The 10,568-nt window shown below is 40.7% G+C and overlaps 1 protein-coding gene across 1 annotated transcript; it reads right to left on the bottom strand.

Annotated features, from left to right (window-relative positions):
- Nucleotides 1–4,908: 4,908 nt before the first annotated feature.
- Nucleotides 4,909–9,142, bottom strand: ARPP19 (cAMP regulated phosphoprotein 19). Its single transcript, XM_070953672.1, has 3 exons — nt 8,855–9,142; nt 6,955–7,077; nt 4,909–6,478 (listed from the first exon to the last, which is right to left on the bottom strand). Exons 1-3 carry the CDS (start codon nt 8,897–8,899, stop codon nt 6,308–6,310), a joined length of 339 nt encoding a protein of 112 aa, XP_070809773.1. The 5' UTR covers nt 8,900–9,142; the 3' UTR covers nt 4,909–6,307.
- Nucleotides 9,143–10,568: the final 1,426 nt, after the last annotated feature.

Here is a 10,568-nt window from a genome sequence, read left to right on the forward strand (position 1 = left end):
TGCTAGTTCAAAATCTCACCAGGCTCAAGGTTGACTCAGCCTTCCATCCTTCTGAGGTAGGTAAAATGAGGACCCGGATTGTGGGGGCAGTAAGCTGACTTTGTATTAAAAAAAGGACACCGCTTGGGGGGGGAGGGGCGAAAGCCCTACTAAGCAGGTATATACAAAAAGTATGAAGGCTATTGCTTAAGGTATTGTAAGCCGCCCTGAGTGTCCGGAGAAGGGCGGCATATAAATCGAACCAATAAATAAATAAATAATAAAACACCTGAGGGCAAGACAAGAAGTAATGGGTGGGAACTAATCGAGGAGAGAAGCAACTTAGAACTAAGGAGAAATTTCTTGACAGTGAGAACAATTAATCAGTGGAACAACTTGCCTCCAGAAGTTGTAAATGCTCCAACACTGGAAGTTTTTAAGAAGATGTTGGATAACCATTTGTCTGAAGTGGTGTAGGGTTTCCTGCCTAAGCAGGGGGTTGGACTAGAAGACCTCCCAGGTCCCTTCCAACTCTGTTATTCTATTCAATTCCTCAAGAATGAAAAGAAATCTTCCATCAGACCCAGTGAGACAGCCTGCGAGGGGGTCCTTCCTGCCCCGTGCCCTTAATACAGGTAGTTCTTGAGTTACAACTGTTCATTTAGTGACCATTCAGTTACAACGGCACTTAAAAAAATTGACTTGGGACTGTTTTTTCAGAGTTATGACCTTGGTAGCATCCCCAGGATCATGTGATTAAAATTCAGGTGCTCAGCAACTGGTTCATATTTCTGACCGTTGCTGTGTCCCAAGGTCACGGGATCCCCTTTTTTGCGACCTGACAAGCAAAGCCAATGGAGAAGCCAGATTCACTTAACAACCGGGTTACTAACTCACCAACCGCAGTGATTCATTTAACAACTGTGGCAAGAAAGGTTGTAATATGAGGCAGAACTCACTTAAGTGTCCCGCATAACAACAGAAATGTTGGCCTCAATTGTGGTTGTAAGTCGAGGACTACCTGTATTTGGGGGGGTGGGGGGGACGATGAGGATACACTAAACTGAGTTATAAATGATGGTAAGTCGAGGACTACTTGAAAAACCTGATTGAGACATCCCTGTGTTGGGATGGTTCCTCCATCATCCTAAACCAGGGATTCCTCCAGTCTTCAGTTCATTAACCTATGAAAATATTCAGCAGGATCAAGAAATAAGCCATAGACATACGTATGCACCCATCTTACTGTTGCTGTCTGGGTTATGTAGTCTCCAAGTAGCCATCAAACTCAACCCTACTTTTCAAGATCAGTCATGGATAAGTGCTGCCACCTGCTGCCAGTCCTTTTTTTTTTTTTTTTTTTGAACAATATCTTGAATAAATCAATCTCACAGGCTGGGTCTGTAAAACTGTATAGCAGGGGTCCTCAAACTATGGCCCGCAGGCCGAACATGGCCCACCGAAGCCATTAATCTGGCCCACGCGGGACCACGAGGCTGCCCAGCCCACATCACCCCACCTACCCGCTGGCCCCCACCTGTCTTCTGGAGACTGAGGCGGCCAAAAACGGGACGCATGGAGGCCCCAGGAGGCCAAAAACAAGCTCTCACACACTCACTCCAAGGCAGCCACATCTCTTCACTAATCTGCTTTCCATCCCCAGGAGCATAACAAAGTTTAATCTGCATGTATTGTTTAATGGACTGCTAAATTAGCCATGACCACCCAGTCACATGACCACCTAGTCACGCCCACCCAGTCACATGACCTAGCCACACCCACCCAGCTGGTCCAGGCCCCCAACAGTCTGAGGGACCGTGAATTGACCCCGTTTAAAAAGTTTGAGGTCCCCTGTTGTATAGCAAGCCAAGCACGAGTGGTTATGTTATGTACACATGGCCAATTTGTGCTCAACAAAAGACTGGGCTTCCACTAATCTTAATCCAACAAAGTCCACCTGTTAGGTTTCTTAGTGAAGCCCACAAAATAAATTGCAAGACCAGACAACCTATGACCCACTGAGTCATCCTTTTGAGAGAAAATAGTCTGATGTGACCACTTCCTGATGTTTGGTCTTATTTGTTGACTATATGACCTCCTCCTCCTTTCCACAAGGCATAATTAAGCTGTTGGGTTTTTTTTACCCTGATGTTGGATGCTGTCATCTCAAAAGTGTATCGTGACTGTGAGACACTGCAGTGGCCAGAAGTTTGCAAATAAAACTGGTGTGAACATTGTATAGATTCCATTAGGAGCGATGGCTTTTGGATGTTTTCTACATCCTTTAAACTAGCGGATTTGAGGTACCTTGATTCAGAAATTGTGGTATTAATACACCAGGAATGGAAGCCACTTCTGACTTTCTGCCGGCTTCCCCATTTATTATTTATTTATTGGATTTGTCAAAACAAAAACGAGAACAAGGAGAAAATACAATGACAGGGACAATAGGCACGTTAGTGCATTTATGTACACCCCCTCTACTGACCACTGACTCTGCTTGCGAGAAAGCTAGCAGGGGGCATCTGAAATAATAATCACATGACGAAAGGGATGCTGCAACCACCAAAACTCAGCACATAAAAGTGGTGTGAACATTGGAAATTTCAATTCCATAGGCATAACCGGTCCCAATTTTTAATGCGTTCTTTAAATTGGCAGATTTGAGGTACATTGATTCAAAAAAATTTCCGGTACAACCAACCATTTGAGCCAACTGGAGGGTGAAAACAGGAGAATTTTAGTAGCATAATATAGATTAGGCCAAAAAATAAGAGAGTTTACAAATAGATTAACCAGGTGACTGGATTCTTAGCAGAAACGTGATAGCTACAGTGCTCTCCCTTAGTGTAATATTTTCATACTCAAGTTAATGACATTGGCCCCCATCCCACACATTTCCAAAAATTCTGAAGCTCTCATAAAAGTTTAGTAAGGTCTATCAAACCCCAATTTGTAAAAGTTGGTTTACATTCAACTTGGCCGTTTTATCAACCAGAATAGACCCTATTCGTCTGGTTGTAAATAGAAGATATTTCTATTCAAATAATTAAAAGAGCTAAGGTTAGCTATGCAGGTGGAATTCAGCACCTTCATTTTACCAAAATTACAAGTACGTCAGATCCCAATGTGTTATTGTATCTACAAAGAGGGTGTACTGCAGAAAAAAAACATGGACCTGCAATTTTGTACCAGAAAGTATCAGAGGAAGTCGGAACACGAAAGAGTTTACATAGTTCCTGCCCCTTCGGGGATTTGTCTGAAGAATCCTTTCTGATGATTCTCGGATTAATTTTCAGAATCAATTTTCATAAATGAATTGCATAGAAACAAGCCTATTGGTGTATTAAAATCAAATCATAACATTTAATACAATTTTTAGAAAAATAAGAACTGAGGTATATAGAGTTACAGTCAAGAACATTATAGGTTTAATATTGAAAACATACTAGAAAACAGAAGCTTTTTCCTTAATACAAAATTAATTCCATGGAAACCAATGCTTTTAGTCAGAATTAAGGAATTCAAGGCAGTTATTGTGGGTGGGTATGGGGGAAGGTGTATCAGTAAAACACCAGACAAAAGTTTCTACAGAGCAGTGAAAACTAATTGTATTTATTATGCATATTATACAGACTGAAAACTGTAGGGAGCAACCGAAATCCTCACTGCCTCGGGTTATAGAATGCATCAAAGGACTTATCAGAGCAGGCAATTCTTAACGTGGCCTCTGCATACACATGATCACACACAGATTCTTGCGACAATGGGCAAACTCGGTGGATGGAGCAGAAATGGGGAAAACTTTATCACTTGATACACTATTACTGAGCTACTGGGGAGGAGTTGGGAGGCTACCATTTATTTTGGGTACAGACATCCTTGAGCATTACTAATCACTGCATAAAGCAGATTGTTAGGCTGTAGTGCAGATCTCTGAAAAAGGTATCAAATGGTAAAACTCATACAGTATATACACACACGTAACAGCTTTATCTTGTTGAAATAAGCTGCAGTTTAGACGTCCATTCTCTCTTCTGAGAAATTATTACTGATCAAACTATTTGCATCCTTAATAGAAGACCAACCTATCTTCAGTTGCTGAGGTTTTTTAGAGACAGAGATTCATTATCAAAGCTGACTGGTACTGGAATAGCTATTTTTACAATCGTTCAGCTTGTGTTTTTTGTATCCCTAACATTTGTCCAGTCTTATCAATACAAAAATATAAGCATTGTAAGCAGGAGAATGGAATGTTTAGATTGACATAGTTTATATACCTCCTTATCCACCAAACCAATTCACCATACTATAATCTGCAGCAATCTGTTAGGAAGTCATTTTAAGCTACTCAACAGGGTCGGCCTCTTATAAAAAAGAAACAATGTTTGTTAGAACAGCTTCCACTAAACATTACATGTTCTCAAATCAGATACTAGGTTCTCAGTTCTATCCCTAACGAAGTATCTTTCCTGTGCTGATTTTACTGCTCATGACGTTCAAATTTTAATACAACTGGGACATAAAATTGAAGCAGATTGTAGCAGGAAGAGATCTCATGTCATTATTACTCAGACAAAAGAAAAAATATAGCTTTAGGGGAGAAGTGACAAAATAGCCCTCCTAAATAAACCAGAAATTACAAATTCTTCAATTCTGTCATCCGTGCAGCTAACAGAGATTCGGATCAGTATAAAGTAACCTTTTAAAATTTGAGATGTAGCAAGGCTATGCCCAATACCTTGGAATACTTTGTATGAATGTTGAATTTATTTATAAAAGAAGCGCAGCAGAAATGTATTACTTTCAGAGACTACCTTGGGAAAAATCCAGCTTCTATTGCCTAAAGTCAAATCTCTCAAACTATACAGAAAATCTTTCAGAGTGAGAATGTCAAGTAAATCTGAGATTTTAAGACAGACAAAACAGTATTTTTGTTAATTTTTATATGTGAATAGGTAGCCAATTATATCCAAGATACGATTGCTTTTAATATTTATAATATACAATGACAAAGCACTCTTATCTTACAAGACATCATAATTTTAGAACATATCAAATCTAACCAATACCATCTTTACTTCTTAATCTAAAAAGTGTTTGTATTCTTTTTAAACTACTCCGAAAATAGCAGGTGCTGTTTTTAGAACGTTGGAGGCCTCTAGTAGCAGCACAGAAGTATCCATAATTTTATGATTTAAACTTCTTGCGTTTAATTTTAAAAAGAGATCTTCAAGTGTGCTGAAGAAATATAGTAGTGCTGGAAGTCCCTATATAGGGTGATTTAAAAGTAGCTTAATGTGTTTTAAGTTAAGTCCCTTGAAATAAATAAAACCTCGTTGTTTCAGATAAACTGTTTTGTATATATATAGAATATTTATACTGAACATTGTATCAATTAATGGGAAAATGCATTGGTAAAGATAATCTACCCATAGTACTTCAAAAGTTTCCAGATTTTAAGCATACAAGTTATTACTTTTCACCAAGGAGGCTTTGATTCAAATAAGTATTATGGTTTTCCAAGAGACAGAATTTGTGCTTGCAGTTGGCACATTTTTAAAAGTGTAAAGTTAACGTATTTGCAAAAATTGTGCAAAACTATCTTATTTACAGACATGGCACAAAAGTGAATGCAGTCAATGCACATGCACACTTCATCCACTTTAAAAATGTGTTCTATGCTACAGGACCCAAAAGAATACCAGCTTCAACAGACAGTTGTCAATAAGCACAAAGTTTACAAGAATTACACCAAAATGAGCAAATATTGCTCAAGTAAAAAAATCTATTGTTAAAGCTGAAGTAGGTTTAAGGCCATTCAAGTTCAAGAGTAAATACACAAATTTAGTGAAAGCCCCATCGTTTTTAATACATGCTTTACCTTCTAGCAACTTACTGTCTAAAACCTCTACTTTTCAAAACCAAAACACAAGGGGAAAAAAAGGAACTTGTATTTGATACAAACATATTACACTGTAATTAAAGTGAACTAAGGAACGCCAAAACATTAAAAAATTTCAAACTTGCTTTGTCACTTGCTGGAACCAGCCCTACACTAGCAAATGGGTAATATGTACATTTTTCAAGTAGATTACATTGCTCTAAACAAAACATGTCTTTTTTTTAAAAAAAAAAAATCAGTGCATTGTTCTCAACTCGTCCAAGGACTACGCAATTCTTAATTGGACTCTTACAATAGCAGCACACGCTACCACTACCTGCCAAGCAGTCAGTCAATGACTTAGTGGAAACAAAAATGTGAGGAAAAAAAAACTTAAGGAAAGATTAAGGGAATAAGAAGTTTCATGCAGTTCTGCCAGCCTAGTCAGCCAGCCAGTTTGCTAGCAACAAGAGATGGTTTCCGTTGTGGAAGGTCCTGTGGTGTAGGAATGTGGTCACCTGTGACTTCAGTCTTATCAGGAGCCGCAGTAGGAAGCTGCTTGTTCTTCATCTTTGCTTTTGCCATATTGTAGTCCCCGGAATCAAAGTACTTTTGCTGCAAGATAAACGTTATCAAGTGAAATATAACAAAAAAATATAATGTAGTTCCTCCAAGAATTACATACATGCTTCAGCATCTAGGCTAATTTAATTACGTTGATGCATATGCAGAATAAAAGGCATGTTGATCCTTATCTGGAAAAACTCACCAAGTAAAGATAAAATGTGTTAAGATGGAGAATCCTGGTTTTGTTATCGTTTGATAGTTAGAAATGCTTACAACATCCTGTTCACATTAATGAATAGGGCATTTAGCATTGCAATCACATGCCAAGAACGCATTCATTATGAACAGAATGCATGAAGTAACTCAAAAGGGGATCTACAGCATTCATTTGTATCCTTGAAGATAAATTAAATGCATTGTTTGAATATTCTATATGCTATTATACTAGGATACAGGTTTTAATTTCAGAGCAAACATAAATTAAACCATTTCCCTTTATTATGTCAATTAGTTTTATATCTTACTCCTTTCTGAAGTCTCTTCCTCAAAAAATCCGAGCCCCCAGGCTTTTGGCCCAGATGAGGATATCTTGCTTTCAATTTTGCTTCTTCAGCTTTCTCAGGACTAATCACCTTATCTTCCATTTCCTAAAAATACAAGAAACTGGCATTACAGTTTTGTGATTTCACAATTCATACTGTGATATCCTAATAGTTTAAAAAATATATAATCCAATCTAACAATTACTTCATAATTGTTTCTTAGCTAAATAATGTAAGGGTTGTTTGCAAATTTACAGAAACATAAAAGACCAATTGCACAACACATACTTTGAATATACTGTCAACTATAACTTTACAATACTGTAGTAGGTGTAAGATGCTACCCGTGTGAACAAACCAGTAAGAGTATTACAAGATCCCTACTTACAAGGTTCCACTACAAGCCAACATAATCCAATCATTTTAATTTTTGTCAAGGTACTAAGTATCTATGGAGATTCTCAGTCATCCAGGTCATGGTTGTCCCAAAGGTGCTTTTTCAAGAGGTAACTGGACTTTCTGGTTTTTCATTGAAGACATTTCTCATGCAAGAAGCTTCTTCAGCTCTTGGAGCTAAAGAAGCTCTTGGAGCTAAAGAAGCTTTTTGGATGAGAAGCAAAACATCTTCAAAGAAAAACCAGAAAGTCCGGTTACCTCTTGAAAAAGCACCTTTGAGTCAAGGTACTGTGTTATTTTGTTCATGTTTGTCCTATTTTCGACGCTTTCTGCTCTTTCTTTATGGTCTGAAACACAACCATAGCAATGGTAGTATAAAGGCCTGGAGACTAAAACATATGAGGAAGGGTTGCAGGATTTGGGCTTGGCTAGTCTAGAGAAAAGAGAGACTAGGGAGAACATGATTAGCAGTCTTCCAGTATTGAAGAGTTGCCACAAAGAGGAGGGTGGGGGGGTCAACTTATTTTCCAAAGAGGGCAGGACAAGAAGCAAGGGATGGAAACTAACCGAGAAGAGAAGCAACCTGGAAGCAAGGAGAAACTTGCTTCCGAACAATAAGGACAAATTAATCAATGGAACCGCTTCCCCTTCAGAGGTTGTGGGTGTTTCATCAAGGGAGGTTTTTTAAGGAAAGACTGGACAGTGACTTATCTGAAATAGTATAGGTTTCTCCTGCTTGAGCCAGGGGGGGCTGGACTAGAAGACCTCCAAGGTCCCTTCCAGCTCGATGCCGAACGAAGTTTCCATCCTGAAGGCTATTAAACCCCAAACACTGAGAGCCAAGACAAAAGATCTGCCTTAAACCCAAGTTTCGGGGATCGGATTGACGGCGGCCTACCTTGAATCGCAGAAGGCCGCCGGGCACAGCCTGTGAGTCTCTGATCATCACTCCTTAATTTTTTCTTTGGGGGGGAGGGAGGGGCTGCGCATTAGAGCCTGATGACGTCAGAATCCCGCCTCGCCTGCTGCAATCAGACGCCCCCGGCGACTGCAGCCACGCGGGGAGGGGGGGAGAGGGTCACGCCCACCTTAGGGGGGGTCCCGGGTAACCCCTCCCGCTCTCGGGGGGGGGGGGGTGCGGGCGAGGGGAAAGGGACCCAATTCGGAATTATTCCACCGTCGTGGAGAGATTGGAGGGGGGGAGCTAAACCCGCAGAGGCTTTGCCTGCCTGCGTGGGCGTGTGTGTGTCCCCCCCCTCCCACTTTCTCGCGGGGGCGTGAGAGGAAATCGTGCCTCGGGTGGGGAGCCTGCAGCCCCCCACTGTGGGGGGGGGGGGGGAAAGAGAGCCAGGAATGGCGTTTTTTTTTTTCCCACACACGCATCCCGCCGGGTAGGCCTCTCGGCGGGAACTCCCCCCCCTCCCTCAGGAAGTTTTCTCCTCCTGGTTTGCCGCCCTCGCCGCCCGCTGCTCTTTTTGCCCCTCACCTTCTGCTCCTCTGCCGAAGCGGGCTCCAGGTTCTCCGCAGACATGGCCGCCCAGACAACCGGGATGCCAGGAACCACCCTTCCCCGGGCGAGAAAGGCCTACCGCCTGGAAAGCGAAGCTCCAACCACCGCCTGCGGCCGCTGGTATTCCGCCCCCCTCACACACACATACACAGAGCCGCTCACAAGATGGCCGACGGCGAAGACGGCGAGCCGACCGGGCCAAACTTCCTCGAGACGCCTCCTAAGAGCAAAATGAGCGAGCCGCACACACCAAAAGCGAGAGAGGCGCGGAGGGCGACTGGCTTCCCTGCGCGAGCTTGGCTTGTTAGGCTGCGTGCGTCATCGGCTACGTCACTGGGAGTTGATTCCTGAGGCATTCTGGGAGCTGAAGTTTCTGAAGGAGATGCCTTATTTGTCCCACTGGAGATGCAGAGAGGAACGTTTAATAAGGCTGTTAGTGGAGCAGTTGAGAAGCTCCAGAGCGCTTTCTCATGAGTAGAGATGGATGGGATAAGCTTGGTTGAGCCATGTCTTTCTGCAATTTCAGAAAAACCTCGTTGGTGTAACAATGGGGCCTACGTCTGTATACTTGGAAATGTTTGATTCTGAAAACTAAGGATTGAAACCATGGGAAATTTGCAAAGGATAAATCGGATTGCTAACTGGCCTTGCTTCTAAATCAACCTAACATTATGTAATATTAAAGACCTTAAATATTAAGGCAATTCTCACTCTGCTTACTCATCAGTTAGCTTTTTTAAATGACTGACTGAATTTGACTGACAGCAAATTTCTAAGCCATCTTTCTAATTTCAGTACCCAAAGAGACTCAAGACTCAATCTAAAGCATGTATTTTTGCCTTTTTATAACTTTCCTTTCCATTCTTTAGTGCCTAAAGTGGCTTAAGACATTTATTTCAAGGCACCAAATCTTTGCCCTTCAGGGCAAATCTCTTAGATGCCTGGGAGGGGGAGGGGGTTTTTTGCTTTATATTCAAATGCATGCTAAGAAAACAAGTGTTTCAGTAATTATTTACGGTAATTACTCTAACTGCTCCATCTTAGTAGGAAGGTAAAATTTGTAGAGTAAATAAGCCTAATTTCTTTCATTATTTTTGGGAAAGGGATTTTATATCCAATTATGCAAGGAGGGGAAAAACCAAAACTTTGGTTGTAACAAAGACAAGTATCTTTCCCAGAGACTATTTTTTATTTTTCAGACCTGCAAAAGAACTTAAGTTTGTTGGGGATCAAGTATTGAGATAAACACTTGTTTTTAGTTTTTTGCTTAACACTGTATTTTGGGATTGAATAACAAAAGAGAAATATAAGCAGTATAAGAATAATGCTTCTCTTAATTCTAATTCTTTCAAATACTAACCACAAGAGAATACTCTGAAGCTGTTTTTCAAACCTTGGCAACTTGAAGCTGTATGGACTTCAACTCGAAATCCACCCCTCTTCAAGTTGTTAAGTTTGAGAAACACAGCTCTAAAGAGTATTCTTCCATTGCAGCGGCTGTACTAACACATGGCATGGGCAGTTCTTTTGCAATATACTGCAATGAAATAATTAACTTTCTAGAACCAACTATGGAACAAAAAAAGGGGAGGTGATCCACTGAGCACAAAGACTCTCAAAATAAAACCAGAATTCAAATATAGCTGTTTTCACATATATTTACAATATAAATATGACTTTGTTTTCACAG

This window comes from Pituophis catenifer, unplaced genomic scaffold, assembly GCF_029215685.1.
Source record: "Pituophis catenifer annectens isolate HBS135680 unplaced genomic scaffold, rPitCat1.0.hap2 SCAF_14, whole genome shotgun sequence".
Lineage (NCBI taxonomy): Eukaryota > Metazoa > Chordata > Lepidosauria > Squamata > Colubridae > Pituophis > Pituophis catenifer.

Coding starts and splice junctions, on each gene's coding strand:
- ARPP19 (XM_070953672.1), bottom strand. CDS start 8,899: ATGTCTGCGGAGAACCTGGAGCCCGCTTCGGCAGAGGAGCAGAAG. Junction 7,078..8,854: donor CTTCGGCAGAGGAGCAGAAG/GTGAGGGGCAAA, acceptor TTGTATTTTTAG/GAAATGGAAGATAAGGTGAT. Junction 6,479..6,954: donor GGAAGAGACTTCAGAAAGGA/GTAAGATATAAA, acceptor TTTATCTTGCAG/CAAAAGTACTTTGATTCCGG.